The following is a 23,403-nucleotide window of genomic DNA, read 5'->3' as shown; positions in this document are numbered from 1 at the left end:
CCATTAACCATTTCACTTCATCATAGATCCCTCCATACCACAGAGCTGACGCTCTAATACTGCCATTAACCATTTCACTTCATCATAGATCCCTCCATACCACAGAGCTGACGCTCTAATACTGCCATTAACCATTTCACTTCATCATAGATCCCTCCATACCACAGAGCTGACGCTCTAATACTGCCATTAACCATTTCACTTCATCATAGATCCCTCCATACCACAGAGCTGACGCTCTAATACTGCCATTAACCATTTCACTTCATCATAGATCCCTCCATACCACAGAGCTGACGCTCTAATACAGCCATTAACCATTTCACTTCATCATAGATCCCTCCATACCACAGAGCTGACGCTCTAATACTGCCATTAACCATTTCACTTCATCATAGATCCCTCCATACCACAGAGCTGACGCTCTAATACTGCCATTAACCATTTCACTTCATCATAGATCCCTCCATACCACAGAGCTGACGCTCTAATACAGCCATTAACCATTTCACTTCATCATAGATCCCTCCATACCACAGAGCTGATGCTCTAATACTGCCATTAACCATTTCACTTCATCATAGATCCCTCCATACCACAGAGCTGACGCTCTAATACTGCCATTAACCATTTCACTTCATCATAGATCCCTCCATACCACAGAGCTGACGCTCTAATACTGCCATTAACCATTTCACTTCATCATAGATCCCTCCATACCACAGAGCTGACGCTCTAATACTGCCATTAACCATTTCACTTCATCATAGATCCCTCCATACCACAGAGCTGACGCTCTAATACTGCCATTAACCATTTCACTTCATCATAGATCCCTCCATACCACAGAGCTGACGCTCTAATACAGCCATTAACCATTTCACTTCATCATAGATCCCTCCATACCACAGAGCTGACGCTCTAATACTGCCATTAACCATTTCACTTCATCATAGATCCCTCCATACCACAGAGCTGACGCTCTAATACTGCCATTAACCATTTCACTTCATCATAGAGCCCTCCATACCACAGAGCTGACGCTCTAATACTGCCATTAACCATTTCACTTCATCATAGATCCCTCCATACCACAGAGCTGACGCTCTAATACTGCCATTAACCATTTCACTTCATCATAGATCCCTCCATACCACAGAGCTGACGCTCTAATACTGCCATTAACCATTTCACTTCATCATAGATCCCTCCGTAACACAGAGCTGACGCTCTAATACTGCCATTAACCATTTCACTTCATCATAGCTCCCTCCGTACCACAGAGCTGACGCTCTAATACTGCCATTAACCATTTCACTTCATCATAGATCCCTCCATACCACAGAGCTGACGCTCTAATACTGCCATTAACCATTTCACTTCATCATAGCTCCCTCCGTACCACAGAGCTGACGCTCTAATACTGCCATTAACCATTTCACTTCATCATAGATCCCTCCATACCACAGAGCTGACGCTCTAATACTGCCATTAACCATTTCACTTCATCATAGCTCCCTCCGTACCACAGAGCTGACGCTCTAATACTGCCATTAACCATTTCACTTCATCATAGCTCCCTCCGTACCACAGAGCTGACGCTCTAATACTGCCATTAGCTATTTTATGACATCTCAGATTTGCTGTTTGTAAACAGTTCTGCCCGAGTGGACATTTGAGCTGACACTGTCAGACGTCCTGCAGGAAGGATGTGGGGGGCAGTGCTTGGGGATATGAGGGTCCCCAGCCACACTTATCTAACGCCTCTCCAGACTTTCTAGCAGCCAGTAAATGACCCTTAACTAGATCCGGTCACCAGGGAATCTTCCAGATAAACATCCCATAACCAAACACTTCCTAGAGGGAAGATGCAGACATGACGGGCGTGAGACCCCGAGCCTGACAGGAGAGACCCCGAGCCTGACAGGAGAGACCCAGTGCCAGCTGCAGCTCACTTCAGGATTCAGATGCCCCCTTGTACTACAGCCTGTGCCCCCAGAGCCCACCTGGATATATGGAACCTCTCTGGGTGGAGAGAAGCAAATCAAGGATTATAAATACCATAGATGATCATCTGCTCATCTCACATGTTGTAAATGGTCAATGGATCCTGGGAATCTGCTTCTAACAGGTTCCAGTAGATGGTCAATGGATCCTGGGAATCTGCTTCTGACAGGTTCCAGTAGATGGTCAATGGATCCTGGGAATCTGCTTCTGACAGATTCCAGTAGATGGTCAATGGTTCCAGGGAATCTGCTTCTGACAGGTTCCAGTAGATGGTCAATGGATCCTGGGAATCTGCTTCTGACAGGTTCCAGTAGATGGTCAATGGTTCCAGGGAATCTGCTTCTGACAGGTTCCAGTACATGGTCAATGGATCCTGAAAATCTGCTTCTGACAGGTTCCAGTAGATGGTCAATGGATCCTGAAAATCTGCTTCTGACAGGTTCCAGTAGATGGTCAATGGTTCCAGGGAATCTGCTTCTGACAGGTTCCAGTAGATGGTCAATGGATCCTGGAAATCTGCTTCTGACAGATTCCAGTAGATGGTCAATGGATCCTGGGAATCTGCTTCTGACAGGTTCCAGTAGATGGTCAATGTATTCTGGGAATCTGCTTCTGACAGATTCCAGTAGATGGTCAGTGGATTCTGGGAATCTGCTTCTGACAGTTTCCAGTAGATGGTCAATGGATCCTGGAAATCTGCTTCTGACAGGTTCCAGTAGATGGTCAATGGATCCTGGAAATCTGCTTCTGACAGGTTCCAGTAGATGGTCAATGGATCCTGGAAATCTGCTTCTGACAGGTTCCAGTAGATGGTCAATGGATCCTGGAAATCTGCTTCTGACAGGTTCCAGTAGATGGTCAATGGATCCTGGGAATCTGCTTCTGACAGGTTCCAGTAGATGGTCAATGGATCCTGGGAATCTGCTTCTGACAGGTTCCAGTAGATGGCCAATGGATTCTGGGAATCTGCTTCTGACAGATTCCAGTAGATGGTCAATGGTTCCAGGGAATCTGCTTCTAACAGGTTCCAGTAGATGGTCCATGTATCCTTTTATTCTGCTTCTGACAGATTCCAGTAGATGGTCAATGGATCCTGGGAATCTGCTTCTGACAGGTTTCAGTAGATGGTCAATGGATACTGGGAATCTGCTTCTGACAGGTTCCAGTAGATGGTCAATGGATCCTGGGAATCTGCTTCTGACAGGTTCCAGTAGATGGTCAATGGATCCTGGGAATCTGCTTCTGACAGGTTCCAGTAGATGGTCAATGGATCCTGGGAATCTGCTTCTGACAGATTCCAGTAGATGGTCAATGGATTCTGGGAATCTGCTTCTGACAGGTTCCAGTAGATGGTCAATGGATCCTGGAAATCTGCTTCTGACAGGTTCCAGTAGATGGTCAATGGATCCTGGAAATCTGCTTCTGACAGGTTCCAGTAGATGGTCAATGGATCCTGGAAATCTGCTTCTGACAGGTTCCAGTAGATGGTCAATGGATCCTGGAAATCTGCTTCTGACAGATTCCAGTAGATGGTCAATGGATTCTGGGAATCTGCTTCTGACAGATTCCAGTAGATGGTCAATGGATTCTGGGAATCTGCTTCTGACAGATTCCAGTAGATGGTCAATGGATTCTGGGAATCTGCTTCTGACAGGTTCCAGTAGATGGTCAATGGATCCTGGAAATCTGCTTCTGACAGGTTCCAGTAGATGGTCAATGGATCCTGGAAATCTGCTTCTGACAGGTTCCAGTAGATGGTCAATGGATCCTGGAAATCTGCTTCTGACAGGTTCCAGTAGATGGTCAATGGATCCTGGAAATCTGCTTCTGACAGATTCCAGTAGATGGTCAATGGATCCTGGGAATCTGCTTCTGACAGGTTCCAGTAGATGGTCAATGTATTCTGGGAATCTGCTTCTGACAGATTCCAGTAGATGGTCAATGGATTCTGGGAATCTGCTTCTGACAGGTTCCAGTAGATGGTCAATGGATCCTGGAAATCTGCTTCTGACAGGTTCCAGTAGATGGTCAATGGATCCTGGGAATCTGCTTCTGACAGGTTCCAGTAGATGGTCAATGGATTCTGGGAATCTGCTTCTGACAGGTTCCAGTAGATGGTCAATGGATCCTGGAAATCTGCTTCTGACAGGTTCCAGTAGATGGTCAATGGATCCTGGAAATCTGCTTCTGACAGATTCCAGTAGATGGTCAATGGATCCTGGGAATCTGCTTCTGACAGGTTCCAGTAGATGGTCAATGTATTATGGGAATCTGCTTCTGACAGATTCCAGTAGATGGTCAATGGATTCTGGGAATCTGCTTCTGACAGGTTCCAGTAGATGGTCAATGGATCCTGGAAATCTGCTTCTGACAGGTTCCAGTAGATGGTCAATGGATCCTGGAAATCTGCTTCTGACAGGTTCCAGTAGATGGTCAATGGATCCTGGAAATCTGCTTCTGACAGGTTCCAGTAGATGGTCAATGGTTCCAGGGAATCTGCTTCTGACAGGTTCCAGTAGATGGTCAATGGATCCTGGGAATCTGCTTCTGACAGGTTCCAGTAGATGGTCAATGGATCCTGGGAATCTGCTTCTGACAGGTTCCAGTAGATGGCCAATGGATTCTGGGAATCTGCTTCTGACAGATTCCAGTAGATGGTCAATGGTTCCAGGGAATCTGCTTCTAACAGGTTCCAGTAGATGGTCCATGTATCCTTTTATTCTGCTTCTGACAGATTCCAGTAGATGGTCAATGGATCCTGGGAATCTGCTTCTGACAGGTTTCAGTAGATGGTCAATGGATACTGGAAATCTGCTTCTGACAGGTTCCAGTAGATGGTCAATGGATCCTGGGAATCTGCTTCTGACAGGTTTCAGTAGATGGTCAATGGATACTGGGAATCTACTTCTGACAGGTTCCAGTAGATGGTCAATTGATCCTGGGAATCTGCTTCTGACAGATTCCAGTAGATGGTCAATGGATCCTGGGAATCTGCTTCTGACAGATTCCAGTAGATGGTCAATGATTCCTGGGAATCTGCTTCTGACAGGTTCCAGTAGATGGTCAATGGATCCTGGGAATCTGCTTCTGACAGATTCCAGTAGATGGTCAATGGATCCTGGGAATCTGCTTCTGACAGATTCCAGTAGATGGTCAATGATTCCTGGGAATCTGCTTCTGACAGGTTCCAGTAGATGGTCAATGGATTCTAGAAATCTCCTACAGAAAAGATCCAAGTTGTTGATCATCAGCTCTTGGTAATATGCTTCTCACAGGTCCCAGTAATGATCCATTAGTTCTGGTTATCTGTTCTTGACAGTTCCCAGCAGCTGGTCCATGGATCTCTGTGAACCACTCCTGACAACATCCAGTACATGGTCCATGGATCCAGTAATTTACAACTGACAGGTCCCAAAAGTTTGTTCATGGATGTTCCTGACAGCTTCCAGCAGATCATCCAAGGATCCCTGTAATTTGCTCGTGTCAGCTCCCAGTAGATTTAGGAAATCTACACCTGTCAAATGTTCCATACATATTGATAATCTATACCTAACAGCTTCCAGTAGATGGTTAATCAATCTATTTCCCATACAAAGTCATAGAATCTTCATAATCTACTTCTGATAGCTCTCAGTAGATGGACCATGGATCCTGGTAATCTGCTCCTGACAGCTGTCGAGAGATGGACCATGGATCCTGGTAATCTACTCCTGACAGCTGTCGACAGATGGACCATGGATCCTGGTAATCTGCTCCTGACAGCTCTCAGTAGATGGACCATGGATCCTAGTAATCTGCTTCTGACAGCTCTCAGTAGATGGACCATGGATCCTAGTAATCTGCTTCTGACCGCTCTCAGTAGATGGACCATGGATCCTAGTAATCTGCTTCTGACAGCTCTCAGTAGATGGACCATGGATCCTAGTAATCTGCTTCTGACCGCTCTCAGTAGATGGACCATGGATCCTAGTAATCTGCTTCTGACCTCTCTCAGTAGTTGGACCATGTATCCTAGTAATCTGCTCCTGACCGCTCTCAGTAGATGGACCATGGATCCTAGTAATCTGCTTCTGACCGCTCTCAGTAGATGGACAAATGGATCCTAGTAATCTGCTTTTGACAGCTCTCAGTAAATGGACCATGGATCCTAGTAATCTGCTTCTGACAGCTCTCAGTAGATGGACCATGGATCCTAGTAATCTGCTTCTGACCACTCTCAGTAGATGGACCATGGATCCTAGTAATCTGCTCCTGACAGCTCTCAGTAGATGGATCATGGATCCTGGTAATCTGCTCCTGACAGCTGTCGAGAGATGGACCATGGATCCTGGTAATCTACTCCTGACAGCTGTCGACAGATGGACCATGGATCCTGGTAATCTGCTCCTGACAGCTCTCAGTAGATGGACCATGGATCCTGGTAATCTGCTCCTGACAGCTGTCGAGAGATGGACCATGGATCCTGGTAATCTGCTCCTGACAGCTGTTGACAGATGGACCATGGATCCTGGTAATCTGCTCCTGACAGCTGTCGACAGATGGACCATGGATCCTGGTAATCTGCTCCTGACAGCTGTCGACAGATGGACCATGGATCCTGGTAATCTGCTCCTGACAGCTGTCGACAGATGGACCATAGATCCTGGTAATCTGCTCCTGACAGCTGTCGAGATATGGACCATGGATCCTGGTAATCTGCTCCTGACAGCTGTCGAGAGATGGACCATGGATCCTGGTAATCTGCTCCTGACAGCTGTCGAGAGATGGACCATGGATCCTGGTAATCTGCTCCTGACAGCTGTCGAGAGATGGACCATGGATCCTGGTAATCTGCTCCTGACAGCTGTCGAGAGATGGACCATGGATCCTGGTAATCTGCTCCTGACAGCTGTCGAGAGATGGACCATGGATCCTGGTAATCTGCTCCTGACAGCACTGAGTAGAATGTCTATTAGTCCTTGTATTCTTCTTCTGAAAGGTCTCAATACATGGTCCATGATTCCTGGCAATCAAGACCTGATGACACCTCATATAAAGTCCTTGGACCTTCATAATCTGCTCCTGACAACTGAGTAGATGGACCATGAATATCAAAAGTTTGTCCTATCCTGAAAGAGTCTAGTAGATTGGTTCCTGACAAGTCCAGTTGATGGTTCATGGGTCCTGGTAAATCGCATCGGACAGGCCCTAAGGAATGGATGAGGAAATCTGCAAATGTCAGTTTTTAGTGGATGAACCATGAATCCTGATAATTTGCCCCTAAAAGGCGTCAGTACATGGTCCATGTAAAAGTCTCCAAACAAATTCCAGTAGATAGGGCATGGTTCCCAGTAGATGGTCCTTGGTTCCTAGTGAATTTATAAGAGGTTCCAGTTGAAGGTCCATGATTCCTAGTGAACTTCTATTGACCGGTCCCAGGAGATTGATCCTGGTAATCGGCCCCATGATTGGTCCAAGTAGATGGTCCTTGGATCCTGGTATTTTGCTCCTGACATGTCGTAATACATGGTCCTTGGACCTTGGAAATTGGCACCTGACAGGTTCCATTAGATCATTCAGGGACCATGGTCATCTGCTCATAAAATCACACATTTTTTATACTGGCGGTCATTTCCCATTGTTTTACAGTAGATTGTGATTAGAACCTTATTTATCTGCATCTGGCAGCTCCCACCAGATGATATAGATTCTGACACATGGATGAGGTATGGATTCCGATAATTTATGTCTAACATACCAAATGCTATATGGATCCTGATGTCCTCCAGTATATGTTCTTGGGTTTTAAGACTCTATACCTGATGATTTCCAATACATGTTACATGGATCCTGCTAATCTACACTTGAAGGCACCTGGTAACTAGCTCACTCATCGATAGTAATCTACATCTCATAACTTCCAATACATGTTACATGGATCCTGCTAATCTACACTTGAAGGCACCTGGTAACTAGCTCACTCATCGATGGTAATCTGCATCTCATAACTTCCAATACATGTTACATGGATCCTGCTAATCTACACTTGAAGGCACCTGGTAACTAGCTCACTCATCGATAGTAATCTACATCTCATAACTTCCAATACATGTTACATGGATCCTGCTAATCTACACTTGAAGGCACCTGGTAACTAGCTCACTCATCGATAGTAATCTGCATCTCATAACTTCCAATACATGTTACATGGATCCTGCTAATCTACACTTGAAGGCACCTGGTAACTAGCTCACTCATCGATAGTAATCTACATCTCATAACTTCCAATACATGTTACATGGATCCTGCTAATCTACACTTGAAGGCACCTGGTAACTAGCTCACTCATCGATAGTAATCTACATCTCATAACTTCCAATACATGTTACATGGATCCTGCTAATCTACACTTGAAGGCACCTGGTAACTAGCTCACTCATCGATGGTAATCTGCATCTCATAACTTCCAGTCGATGGTACATGGATCCTGAGGCACTTACACTGGTACAGATGATGAAAAAACAGGAGAAATAGGAGTTTGTGGCTAAAATATAAAAAAACTTTTATTGTTTGGAAGTAAAAAACAATTAAGGAACTTATACAAAGACAGACACCAGGGCTTCTGATGACCAAGAAAACGCAAAGTTAAGGTTCCCCTGAGGAAACCCCAAATATTGCACTTGAAATGCGTGTTGGGGTCAAGGTCTGGTGACCTTCCTCTAGGTGGACTTTTGTAGTGGGTAAAAATGTTTTTCCATGTGCATTATATGTTGGTATTTGGGAGATTCAGTCCCTTTTTTGATCACTGAGACCATTGTGTCCATTATATATTTCTCGTCCCCTCTACCTTCCATACCACCATATCTGTAGATATTTATTCATATGGACCATTCTGTGCCCACGTAAACCTGGTGCTGTGAATATACACAGCTCACTGAGAATGATAATGGAGTATTTCTGCTCCACGTACAATTCTTGGAGATCTAATGCCTCGTCTTCTGACCATTGTGTCCTCTTTATATAAAGACTTATAAGTCCTCCTCCTTATTGTAGGAAATACGTATTTATGCACATGGAGCTCCATGTTCATTCAAACATGACTGTCTAAATATGCCGAATAGGTGCATGTTCACACTAGAATCATCTTATGTGTCAGTTACTTGTATGCACCTCCATCAGGGACACATTGACACTAGAATTCATCTTAGGTGTCAGTTGTATGCACCTCCATCAGGGACATGTTCACACTAGAATACATCTTAGGTGTCAGTTACTTGTATGCACCTCCATCAGGGACATATTCACACTAGAATACATCTTAAGTGTCAGTTACTTGTATGCACCTCCATCAGGGACATGTTCACACTAGAATTCATCTTAGGTGTCAATTACTTGTATGCACCTCCATCAGGGACATGTTCACACTAGAATTCATCTTAGGTGTCAGTTACTTGTATGCACCTCCATCAGGGACACGTTCACACTAGAATTCATCTTAGGTGTCAATTACTTGTATGCACCTCAATCAGGGACATGTTCACACTAGAATACATCTTATGTGTCAGTTACCTATATGCACCTCCTTCAGGGACACATTGACACTAGAATTCATCTCAGGTGTCAGTTACTTGTATGCACCTCAATCAGGGACATGTTCACACTAGAATTCATCTTAGGTGTCAGTTACTTGTATGCACCTCCATCAGGGACATTGTGATGATACAGCTTATAATCTTAATCAGCCAGATGTTTGGATTTGTTAAACCAAGAGAAATACACTACTGTGTTCATGTTGACTTGTAAATGTATGTGTATTTCTGTGGCTGGTCTAGAAGGTCATACTATTTGTATAACCTTGATTGTTGTCTTCTCTTGGGTTTGTGAACAATGAATGTTTGCTAAATATGTTGATTAACCTTTGTGTGGACCCTGTGGCTTGTTAACTCTCAAGACAGGAGGACAAACTACACAAATTCATTAAATGCTCAAACAATGAGACCTGAGCGCTGCCCTTTTCCCCAACCTGTGACTGATGACCTTAGCCACATACAGTACAGAGCAAAAGTTTGGACACACCTTCTCATTTAAAGATTTTTCTGTATTTTCATGACTATGAAAATTGTACATTCACACTGAAGGCGTCAAAACTATGAATTACCACATGTGGAATTATATACTTAACAAAAAAGTGTGAAACAACTGAAAATATGTCTTATATTCTAGGTTCTTCAAAGTAGCCACCTTTTGCTTTGATGACTGCTTTGCACACTCTTGGCATTCTCTTGATGAGCTTCAAGAGGTGGTCACCAGAAATGGTTTTCACTTCACAGGTGTGCCCTGTCAGGTTTAATAAGTGGGATTTCTTGCCTTATAAATGGGGTTGGGACCATCAGTCATGTTGTGCAGAAGTCTGGTGGATACACAGCTGATAGTCCTACTGAATAGACTTTTACAATTTGTATTATGGCAAGAAAAAAGCAGCTAAGTAAAGAAAAACGAGTGGCCATCATTACTTTAAGAAATGAAGGTCAGTCAGTCCGAAAAATTGGGAAAACTTTGAAAGTGTCCCCAAGTGCAGTTGGAAAAACCATCAAGCGCTACAAAGAAACTGGCTCACATGAGGACCGCCCCAGGAAAGGAAGACCAAGAGTCACCTCTGCTTCTGAGGATAAGTTTATCCGAGTCATCAGCCTCAGAAATCGCAGGTTACCAGCAGCTCAGATTAGAGACCAGGTCAATGGCACACAGAGTTCTAGCAGCAGACACATCTCTACAACAACTGTTAAGAGGAGACTTTGTTCAGCAGGCCTTCATGGTAAAATAGCTGCTAGGAAACCACTGCTAAGGACAGGCAACAAGCAGAAGAGACTTGTTTGGGCTAAAGAACACAAGGAATGAACATTCGACCAGTGGAAATCTGTGCTTGGGTCTGATGAGTCCAAATTTGAGATCTTTGGTTCCAACCACCGTGTCTGTGTGCGATGCATAAAAGGTGAACGGATGGACTCTACATGCCTGGTTCCCACCGTGAAGCATGGAGGAGGAGGTGTGATGGTGTGGGGGGGCTTTGCTGGTGACACTGTTGGGGATTTATACAAAGGCATACTGAACCAGCATGGCTACCACAGCATGTTGCAGCGGCATGCTATTCCATCCAGTTTGCGTTTAGTTGGACCATCATTTATTTCTCAACAGGACAATGACCCCAAACACCTCCAGGCTGTGTAAGGGCTATTTGACCAAGAACGAGAGTGATGGGGGGCTACGCCAGATGACCTGGCCTCCACAGTCACCAGACCTGAACCCAATCGAGATGGTTTGGGGTGAGCTGGACCGCAGAGTGAAGGCAAAAGGGCCAACAAGTGCTAAGCATCTCTGGGAACTCCTTCAAGATTGTTGGAAGACCATTTCCGGTGACTACCTCTTGAAGCTCATCAAGAGAATGCCAAGAGTGTGCAAAGCAGTCATCAAAGCAAAAGGTGGCTACTGTGAAGAACCTAGAATATAAGACATATTTTCAGTTGTTTCACACTTTTTTGTTAAGTATATAATTCCACATGTGGTAATTCATAGTTTTGATGCCTTCAGTGTGAATGTGCAATTTTCATAGTCAAGAAAATACAGAAAAATCTTTAAATGAGAAGGTGTGTCCAAACTTTTGGTCTGTACTGTATGTAAATATAGGGATGGCTGTAATGCTGCAAGCAGAATCGAGGAGAATCAGAAAGGCTTTGCAAGGAGAATCAAAGATCAGACTCTCTCAGACCATCAGCTTGGAAGCATGGCTTTAATCAAAGAGACACAGATTTGGATTCTACATGATTCCGGCCTAAGGGTATATAGCCCTGACTGATAAGATACGGATCTGCTCCATTGGTCATTAGAGAGCCCATGGATACATTTGGGGAGACCCAGTTGGGACGATGAAGGCACCTGGCCCCATGGATATGTTGTTTAGGGTTGACAGGGGGGACCCTCCGATTGCCTGGAACCCATGGAGACATTCGGAGTAGCCAGATTGGGACCAGCCAGTCATCTGGCCCCATGGAAACTCTTGGAAAGGCCAGGGTGGGACCCTCCTGGCCTTATACCTTGATGGACTGCTATCTTCTCTCTGTGGGGGCCCGCCAGAAGCGGGGGGCCACTGCTTGAGGTAGTTGGCCCTAGAAGTCCCAAAGTCGCAGTTGTTCTATCCCAGGCGGGCCAGTGGAAGGGTGAGGGCTGTGTGATGTTGCGCCATCTTGGGTATTTGCTGGGACTGTTCCGTGTGTTAATTGTCTATTTGGTGGTTCAGTAAAATATTGCCACGCTGTTTTACCCTCACCCTGTGTTGTCTGAGTAGTATTATGGAAGACCCAGGGTCTTCACAGACATGTTCACACTAGAATTCATCTTGGGTGTCAGTATGCACCTCCGTCAGGGACATGTTCACACTAGAACTTTGTGTCTGACATGCAGCATTAATGGGAGACTTCAGCTTTTTGCTTGTTGTGGTTATTTTTCTTTCTCATGTTCAAGCTCATTGTTCTTCCTTTCTACCATACAGACCTGTTATAACAGGTAATATTCATTTATAGACTGGGGGCATTTTATGTCCATTTGAATTGTTCGAATACGCTCCATTGCTGCACATTCACACCTGGACTTTTCATACTTTTAAGTAAATTGTTTGCACCTTACTATGGTGCATGTTCACACTAGAATTTTGTGCACTACATTGTAAGCACCTTACTTTGCCTTTTCTTGCTCGTCAGAAACTCTGGTGTCTGTCTTTTTTTTTGCTCAATTAAAGTTTTTAGTGTTTTATCCCCAACCTCGGATTTCTCCTGTGTCTTCATGTATCTCCACTCAGTGGCCTCCATGGGTTCCGGTGATGGTGATGGACCTGTAATAGCCATTTATGATATCAGTATGGAGCTACGCCACAGTTGACACCTCCATGGGTTCCGGTGATGGTGATGGACCTGTAACAGCCATTTATGATATCAGTATGGAGCTACGCCACAGTTGACACCTCCATGGGTTCCGGTGATGGTGATGGACCTGTAATAGCCATTTATGATATCAGTATGGAGCTACGCCACAGTTGACACCTCCATGGGTTCCGGTGATGGTGATGGACCTGTAACAGCCATTTATGATATCAGTATGGAGCTACGCCACAGTTGACACCTCCATGGGTTCCGGTGATGGTGATGGACCTGTAACAGACATTTATGATATCAATATGGAGCTACGCCACAGTTCACACCTCCATGGGTTCCGGTGATGGACCTGTAACAGACATTTATGATATCAGTATGGAGCTACGCCACAGTTCACACCTCCATGGGTTCCGGTGATGGTGATGGACCTGTAACAGCCATTTATGATATCAGTATGGAGCTACGCCACAGTTGACACCTCCATGGGTTCCGGTGATGGTGATGGACCTGTAACAGCCATTTATGATATCAATATGGAGCTACGCCACAGTTCACACCTCCATGGGTTCCGGTGATGGTGATGGACCTGTAACAGACATTTATGATATCAATATGGAGCTACGCCACAGTTCACACCTCCATGGGTTCCGGTGATGGACCTGTAACAGACATTTATGATATCAGTATGGAGCTACGCCACAGTTCACACCTCCATGGGTTCCGGTGATGGTGATGGACCTGTAACAGCCATTTATGATATCAGTATGGAGCTACGCCACAGTTGACACCTCCATGGGTTCCGGTGATGGTGATGGACCTGTAATAGCCATTTATGATATCAGTATGGAGCTACGCCACAGTTGACACCTCCATGGGTTCCGATGATGGTGATGGACCTGTAACAGCCATTTATGATATCAGTATGGAGCTGTTGGATTTCTGGTTTCTCTCGGCTACGCCACAGTTCACACCTCCATGTCTGTGGCTCATTATCCCTGGATCTGACCCCACTGTACTTATAATATACAGGTTCATTTTCTGCTGCTTAGCATCTGGTGGATTTCACATGAATCACTGGACTTTCTAACTCACATTTCCCGGTATTTGGCCAATGACGTAAAGAGAAGCAGCCATTTTAATTTTTATATTATAAATCAATAGAACATATGAAAATAAATAACTTTATGCTACTGTATATCTTATCAGAGAAAGCTGCTTCTTTCTCCTACAGGACCGATCCTTCTCTCTCAGTGCACAGGTAATATCTGACTCCGGTGCGTACAGACGTTTCCATTACTGAGACAGATGACAGATGATGCTTTCAGCAATCTATGTAGAGGAGCTAGAAGTACGAGCACCACCCGTCATCTGAAACAAAAACCTGGATCCACTAAAGACTGATTTTACCTGTAACATGAGAGTTTGGGGCTTATTGTGGATGGTGATGGCTTGTTATATTCTCTAGTTTGAAGTTAATTGTAGATCGTAAACAGTTTGTTGTACCTTCTAGATTAGAGCTCACAGTAGATAATACATGGCTTGTGGTACCTTCTAGATCAGAGCTCCTAGTAGATAATACATGGCTTGTTGTACCTTCTAGATCAGAGCTCCCAGTAGATAATACATGGCTTGAGGTATCTTCTAGATCAGAGCCCCCAGTAGATGATACATGGCTTGTTGTACCTTCTAGGTCAGAGCTCCCAGGACATCTTATATGGCCTGTGCTACCCTTTAGATCATAGCTTTCAGTAGATAATACATGGCTTGTGGTACCCTCTAGATCAGAGTTCCCAGTAGATGATACATGGCTTGTGGTTCCAAAAACAGAGCTCCCAGGAAATCTTATATGGCATGTGCTACCCTTTAGATCATAGCTCCCAGTAGATAATACATGACTTGTGATACCCTCTAGATCAGAGCTCCCAGTAGATGATACATGGCTTGTGGTACCTTCTAGATCAGAGCTCCCAGTAGATAATACATGTCTTGTGGTACCCTCTAGATCATAGCTCCCAGTAGATTATACATGGCTTGTGGTACCTTCTAGATCAGAGCTCCCAGTCGATAATACATGGCTTGTTGTGCCTTCTAGATCAGCGTTCCCAGTAGATCTTATACAGCTTATGCTACCCTTTAGATCATAGCTCACAGTGTATAATACTTTACTTGTATTGCCCTCTAGAATAGAGATCCCAGTAGATAATACATTGCTTGTGGTTCCCAAAAACAGAGATCCCAATAGAAAATACATGGCTTTTGGTACCCTCTAGATCAGAGCTCCCAGTAGATAATGGTTTGTGGTACCTTCTAGATCAGAGCTCCCAGTAGATCTAATACGGCTTGTGGTACCCTCTAGATTATAGCTCACAGTAGATGGCTTGTGGATCTTATACATGGCTTGTGGTTGGCTAGAACAGTGCTCCCAGTAGATAATACATTACTCTAGATCAGAGCTTCCAGTAGATAATACATGGCTTGTGGTACCTTCTAGATCAGAGCTCCCAGTAGATAATGCATGGCTTGTGGTACCTTCTAAATTATAGCTCCCAGTATATAGTACATGGCTTGAGGTACCATCTTAATCAGAACTCCCAGTACATAATACATGGCTTCTTGTACCTTCTAGATCAGAGCTCCCAGTACATAATACATGGCATGCTGTGCCCTCTAAATCAGTGCTCATAGTAGATATTACATGGATTGTGGTACCTTGTAGATCAAAGCTCCTAGTATATAATACATTGGTTTGTGGTATCTTCTAGATCAGAGTTCCCAGTAGATATTAGATGGCTTGTGGTACATTCTAGATCAGAGCTCCCAGTAGATAATACATGGCTTGTGGTACCCTCTATACTAGAGCTCCCAGTAGATAATACATTGCTTGTGGCACTCTCTAGATCACAGATCCAAGTAGATAATACATGACTTGTGGTACATTCTAGATCAGAACTTCCAGTAGATATTACATGGCTTGTGGTACCTTCTAGATCAGAGCTCCCAGTAGATATTACATGGCTTGTGGTACCCTCTAGATCAGAGCTCCCAGTAGATAATACATGGCTTGTGGTACACTCTAGATCACAACTCCCAGTAGATAATACATGGCTTGTGGTACACTCTAGTTCAGAGCTCCCAGTAGATAATACATGACTTGTGGTACACTCTAGTTCAGAGCTCCCAGTAGATAATACATGACTTGTGGTACATTCTAGATCAGAGCTCCCAGTAGATAATACATGCTTTGTGGTACCTTCTAGATCAGAGCTCCTAGTAGATAATACATGGCTTGTGGTTCCCATTGCTCCCAGTAGATATTAGATGGCTTGTGGTACACTCTGGACCAGTGCTCGAGTAGATAATTCATGGCTTGTGGAACATTCTAGATCAGAGCTTCCAGTAGATATTACATAGCTTGTGGTATACTCTAGATCACAGCTCCCAGTAGATAATACATGGCTTGTGGTACCCTCTAGATCAGAGCTTCCAGTAGATATTACATGGCTTGTGATACCCTCTAGATCAGAGCTCCCAGTAGATAATACATGGCTTGTGATACCTTCTAGATCAGAGCTCTCAGTAGATAATGCATGGATTGTGGTACATTCTAGATCACAGCTTCCAGTAGATATTACATAGCTTGTGGTACATTCTAGATCAGAGCTCCCTGTAGATAATACATGACTTGTGGTACATTGTAGATCCGATCTTCCAGTTGATAATACATGACTTGTTGTACCTTCTAGATCAGAGCTCCCAGTAGATAATACATGGCTTGTGGTACTTTCTAGATCAGAGCTCCTAGTAGATAATACATGGTTTGTGGTACCTTCTAGATCAGAGCTTTTAGTGGATACTACATGGCTTGTTGTACCTTCTAGATCAGAGCTCCCAGTAGATAAAACATACCTTGTGGTACCTTCTAGATCAGAACTCCTAGTATATAATATATACCTTGTGGTACCTTCTAGATCAGAGCTCCTAGTAGATAATACATACCTTGTGGTACCTTCTAGATCAGAGCTCCTAGTAGATAATACATACCTTGTGGTACCTTCTAGATCAGAGCTCCCAGTAGATAATACATGGCTTGTGATACCCTCTAGATCAGAGCTTCCAGTAGATAATAAATGGCTTGTGGTACCCTCTAGATGAGAGCTTCCAGTAGATAATACATGGCTTGTTGTACCTTCTAGATCAGAGCTCCCAGTAGATATTACATGCTTTGTGGTACCTTCTAGATCAGAGCTCCCAGTAGATAATACATGGCTTGTGGTTCCCATTGCTCCCAGTAGATATTAGATGGCTTGTGGTACACTCTGGACCAGTGCTCGAGTAGATAATTCATGGCTTGTGGAATATTCTAGATCAGAGCTTCCAGTAGATAATACATGGCTTATGATACCCTCTAGATCAGATCTTCCAGTAGATATTACATAGCTTGTGGTATACTCTAGATCACAGCTCCCAGTAGATAATACATGGCTTGTGGTACCCTCTAGATCAGACCTCCCAGTAGATATTACATGGCTTGTGATACCCTCTAGATCAGAGCTCCCAGTAGATAATACATGGCTTGTGGTACACTCTAGATCAGAGCTCCCAGTAGATAATACATGGCTTGTGATACCTTCTAGATCAGAGCTCTCAGTAGATAATGCATGGCTTGTGGTACCTTCTAGATCAGAGCTTCTAGTGGATACTACATGGCTTGTTGTACTTTCTAGATCAGAGCTTCCAGTTGATAATACATGGCTTGTTGTACCTTCTAGATCAGAGCTTCCAGTAGATATTACATGGCTTGTGATACCCTCTAGATCAGAGCTCCCAGTAGATAATACATGGCTTGTGATACCTTCTAGATCAGAGCTCTCAGTAGATAATGCATGGATTGTGGTACATTCTAGATCACAGCTTCCAGTAGATATTACTTAGCTTGTGGTACATTCTAGATCAGAGCTCCCTGTAGATAATACATGACTTGTGGTACATTGTAGATCAGAGCTCCCTGTAGATAATTCATGGCTTGTGGAACATTCTAGATCAGAGCTTCCAGTTGATAATACATGACTTGTTGTACCTTCTAGATCAGAGCTCCTAGTAGATAATACATGGCTTGTGGTACCTTCTAGATCAGAGCTCCCAGTAGATAATACATGGCTTGTGGTACCTTCTAGATCAGAGCTTCTAGTGAATACTACATGGCTTGTTGTACCTTCTAGATCAGAGCTTCCAGTTGATAATACATGGCTTGTTGTACCTTCTAGATCAGAGCTCCCAGTAGATAATACATGGCTTGTGGTACCCTCTAGATCAGAGCTCCTAGTAGATAATACATACCTTGTGGTACCTTCTAGATCAGAGCTTCCAGTAGATAATACATGGCTTGTGATACCTTCTAGATCAGAGCTTCCAGTAGATAATACATGGCTTGTTGTACCCTCTAGATCAGAGCTTCCAGTTGATATTACATGGCCTGTGGTATACTCTAGATCAGAGTTCCTAGTAGATAATACATGGCTTGTGGTACCTTCTAGATCAGAGCTTCTAGTGGATACTACATGGCTTGTTGTACCTTCTAGATCAGAGCTCCCAGTTGATAATACATGGCTTGTGGTACCCTCTATACTAGAGCTCCCAGTAGATAATACATTGCTTGTGGTACTCTCTAGATCACAGATCCAAGTAGATAATACATGACTTGTGGTACATTCTAGATCAGAGCTTCCAGTAGATATTACGTGGCTTGTGGTACACTCCAGATCAGAGCTCCTAGTAGATAATACATGGCTTATGGTACCTTCTAGATCAGAGCTCCTAGTAGATAATACATGACTTGTTGTACCTTCTAGATCAGAGCTCCTAGTAGATAATACATGGCTTGTGGTACCTTCTAGATCAGAGCTCCTAGTAGATAATACATGGCTTGTGGTACCTTCTAGATCAGAGCTTCTAGTGGATACTACATGGCTTGTTGTACCTTCTAGATCAGAGCTTCTAGTAGATAATACATGGCTTGTGGTACCTTCTAGATCAGAGCTTCCAGTTGATAATTCATGACTTGTGGTACCTTCTAGATCAGAGCTTCTAGTGGATACTACATGGCTTGTTGTACCTTCTAGATCAGAGCTTCCAGTAGATAATACATGGCTTGTTGTACCTTCTAGATCAGAGCTTCTTGTAGATTATACATGGCTTGTGATACCTTCTAGATCAGAGCTTCCAGTAGATAATACATGGCTTGTTGTACCTTCTAGATCAGAGCTCCCAGTAGATATTAGATGGCTTGTGGTACCTTCTAGATCAGAGCTTCTAGTAGATATTAGATGGCTTGTGATACCTTCTAGATCAGAGCTCCCAGTAGATAATACATGGCTTGTTGTACCTTCTAGATCAGAGCTTCCAGTAGATATTAGATGGCTTGTGGTACACTCTAGATCAGAGCTCCCAGTAGATATTAGATGGCTTGTTGTACCTTCAAGATCAGAGCTTCCAGTAGATAATACATGGCTTGTGGTACCCTCTAGATCAGAGCTTCCAGTAGATATTAGATGGCTTGTGGTACACTCTAGATCAGAGCTCCCAGTAGATATTAGATGGCTTGTTGTACCTTCAAGATCAGAGCTTCCAGTAGATAATACATGGCTTGTGGTACCCTCTAGATCAGAGCTCCTAATAGATAATACATGGCTTGTGATACCCTCTAGATCAGAGCTTCTAGTAAATAATTCAAGGCTTGTTGTACCTACCAGTAGCTCTAGGATTTTTCCAGTGGCTTTATCCTGGCTCGCAGATCCCAGCACATAATAAATGGCTTGTGATACTTAGCTGCAGTTATAAAACTTCTGTTGAAGCAGTGGCCTTTGCGTGGTTTCTGCCGGCTTTTTATCTTTCAGCTGTTTTGCAGCGTTGCTGGTTGAGGTCTCGGATCTGACCGATGACTCTAGTTTAGCTGCGTTGCCTGTTGCTGTCTGATATCTGAAGCCCACCTTCCATTTCTTCTCTGGTTTAGGTTTCTGTTCTGTTCTCCTTAATACTTTACATTGCATCTCTACTCGTCTGGAGTTGACTGTTGTGTAGAAGCGAAGGTCCAACCAGCTGCTCACTAGGCTGTCAGTACATATGAAGTTGGCTTTCCATATGACAATGACAGAATAATTATAAACTACCAGTAACTAAGACCCCAGACCCGGATCTGCTGCATGTGGTGGACTGATTAATAAACAGATTGCGACCCGCATAATAAATCATGTGGGTAGGGGGTCTCCACAGAAGATTGGACCCCGTTGCCACATAGCCTACTCACAACAATACATAGAGATTGGGAGGACAAATGAGTAGAATGGCATAGAGGAAACTTTATCGTATAAATATTAAAAGACAGTACATCACTTAAGTAACATTGACATATAGATAAGACAAGCGGACATGTAGTCCCTCACATTGCTTATAAATCAGTCTGAACAGAAGGTTCACCCCAAGGGTCAGAAGGTTGTGCTGAAGTTAAGACAGGGAAAGGGACATATAATCAAAATATTTAGGAATCGCTCCCTATGGATTGTATTATCCCAACAATCCCAAAATTCAGGTTGCACCAGACTCACCCGGATACAGAGGGAACCCAGACCTGCAAAAGGTGGTGCAGGGACAGGACACAAGGTTAGAAAAAGCCTCGACGCGCGTTTCGCCGGTGTTAGGACCTGGCGAGGCACAACTTTCTGACCCTTGGGGTGAACCTTCTGTTCAGACTGATTTATAAGCAATGTGAGGGACTACATGTCCGCTTGTCTTATCTATATGTCAATGTTGCTTAAGTGATGTACTGTCTTTTAATATTTATACGATAAAGTTTCCTCTGCCATTCTACTCATTTGTCCTCCCAATCTCTATGTGTTGGACTGATGTAGTTTTTTCTATTGAGCTCCCTGTTGGTGTGAAGTGGTTAATTATGGCGGATGTGAAGTGCAGAGAGTACGGGTTACCAGATTAGAGACCGTAATTCTATCAGGACAAGGACAAAAAATAGAAATGTTTTTTTCTTTACATATCTAGAAAAAGCAGCTGCAAGCCCAAGATAGCTAAGACTATGCAGCCCTCCAGAGGAATGCATCTCCCAAAGAGTACAACCACCAAAGGAACCATAGGGTCAACCTCACCCAATGCGAGGGGTGATAGGGTCACAGAATCCAGGCTGTAAAGAGTCTACCTCAACAATAAATCCATGAAATATTGAGAAGGTCCATCAACTCTGGTACAGGCGTGACAGGAGGACGTGATCGTGAAGGCTTCTTTGTTGCATTTGTGTCTTTTTTTTAACCTCGTTGTATCTTTTCTCCACAGAATGAAACTCTGTAACCATCAGCGTTGGATGCAGGAAGAATGCTGCCGCTCGGGGTCTACCTGTTGCTGCTTATCGCCTGTTCCCCATCCTATTCCTCCATGGGGACACTGGAACTCCACATTGACGAAGAGCAACCAGCTGGAACCATCATTGGGGACATCAGTGCGGGTCTTCCACCAGACGCCACTGGGCACATGTTTTTTATTTCAGCACAGGAAGGTAGCGGTGTAACCAGTGATTTAGAGATAGATGAGCACACCGGAATAATTAAAACTGCTCGAGTCCTTGACCGGGAACAGAGGAACCATTATAGCTTCATAGCAGTCACCCCGGAAGGTGTTACTGTGGAAGTGGATATTCATGTGGATGACATCAATGATCACACTCCTACATTTGCTAAAGGTCGTGTAGAAATTGGCATTCCCGAGCACACGCCCCGGGGTACAAGTTACCCTCTAGAACCAGCTATGGATTTGGACAGTGCAGCATTGGGCACTCAGGGTTATCTTATCAAAAGGGGAGATCCCACGCAAGCATTCCGATTAGAAACCCGCCATGCATCTAGTGGTACGCTGTCTGTAGAACTGGTAGTCCACGCCGATCTAGACCGAGAGAATTGCTCGTCGTACTCTTTAACTCTGGAGGCGTACGACGGAGGCTCTCCAAGTCGTAGCTCTCAGATGAAATTGGACATATCTATCCTGGACGTCAATGACCATGCGCCAGCTTTCAATCAGAGCCGCTATCAGGCACTCATTTCAGAAAGTCTTTTGCCAGGATCTAGTGTCCTTCAGGTCTACGCCACAGATGCCGATCTGGGTCATAATGGGGACATCACTTACGAGATCAACCGCAGGCAAAGTGACCCAGAGGGTTTCTTTACCATCAATCCACATTCCGGACTTATCCAGCTTAGTAAACCATTGGATTACGAGACTCGGAAAGCTCATGAACTAGTTGTGCAAGCAAAGGATGGAGCTAGTCAGCCAGAGGTTGGCACAGCATTTGTGTCTATACAGGTACGAGACTCCAATGACAACCAGCCCAGCATGACCATTATCTTTCTGAGTGAGGATGGAGCCCCTAGAGTGTCAGAGGGGGCCACACCTGGCCAATATGTAGCTCGAATCTCTGTATCCGATCCTGACTATGGTGAGCACCCTGACGTGGATGTGACTCTGGAGGGTGGCGAGGGAAAGTTTGCTTTGACCACAAAAGATAGCATCATCTACCTCATTTGTGTAGACAAATTACTAGACCGTGAGGAACGAGATTCTTATCGCCTGAGGGTTATGGCTACAGATTCGGGAACTCCTCCATTAAGGGCAGAGTCCTCGTTTGTTCTTGAAGTAACTGATATAAATGATAACCCTCCAGTCTTTGACCGTCAAGAATACAGCCACAGTGTACCGGAAGCCGTCCATCCCGGGAGCTTCCTTCTCCAGGTCACAGCTCGGGATAAAGATCAAGGAGTGAACGGAGAGATCAGATACAGTCTTCTGGACACACCATGGTTCCATATCCATCCAGAGACCGGGGTCATCACCACAGCCGCCCCACTGGATTATGAGAAAGTCCCACAGCCACAAATGACAGTGGTGGCTTCAGACCGTGGCATGCCACCACTGACCTCCACCGCTATTGTCAGGGTCCAACTGCTGGATGTTAATGATAATGATCCCATCTTTGCCAGTGCAATTTACAATGCCACGCTGAGTGAGGGCTCTCCACGAGGTACCTGCTTCCTAAAGGTGAGAAACATTTTCTGAACCTACAATTTACTGTGAAACATAAAGGTTGATCTCTCCATCAATCTCGTGTATACATTACATGAGCACCAGGATACATGGGTATGCTGCAGGACCACCAAACACATAGGCAGCCAGAAGGACTACCGCAAACTAGGCATACCGAAGGACTATAAAATACTAGGCATACCGAAGGACTATCACATACTAGGCATACCGAAGGACTATCACATACCAGGCATACCAAAGGACTATCACATACTAGGCACATAGAAGGACTATCACATACTAGGCACATAGAAGGACTATCACATACTAGGCATACAGAAAGACTATCACATACTAGGCATACCGAAGGGCTATCACATACCAGGCATACAGAAAGACTATCACATACTAGGCATAC

The 23,403-nt window shown here is 44.3% G+C and overlaps 1 protein-coding gene across 1 annotated transcript in view; it reads left to right on the top strand.

Annotated features, from left to right (window-relative positions):
- Positions 1–23,403, top strand: part of DCHS1 (dachsous cadherin-related 1) — a 239,831-nt gene that overhangs the window by 5,681 nt on the left and 210,747 nt on the right. The window contains exon 2 of the mRNA XM_073661236.1: positions 21,249–23,000. Within this exon, the coding sequence (XP_073517337.1) occupies positions 21,288–23,000 (1,713 nt within the window). The 5' untranslated portion in view covers positions 21,249–21,287. The remainder of the gene's footprint in view (positions 1–21,248; positions 23,001–23,403) is intronic.

Source organism: Phyllobates terribilis, unplaced genomic scaffold (assembly GCF_046119375.1).
Source record: "Phyllobates terribilis strain yellow unplaced genomic scaffold, ASM4611937v1 Scaffold_2__4_contigs__length_985480577, whole genome shotgun sequence".
Classification (NCBI taxonomy): domain Eukaryota; kingdom Metazoa; phylum Chordata; class Amphibia; order Anura; family Dendrobatidae; genus Phyllobates; species Phyllobates terribilis.
This window is presented reverse-complemented; position numbering and strand designations above follow the sequence as displayed.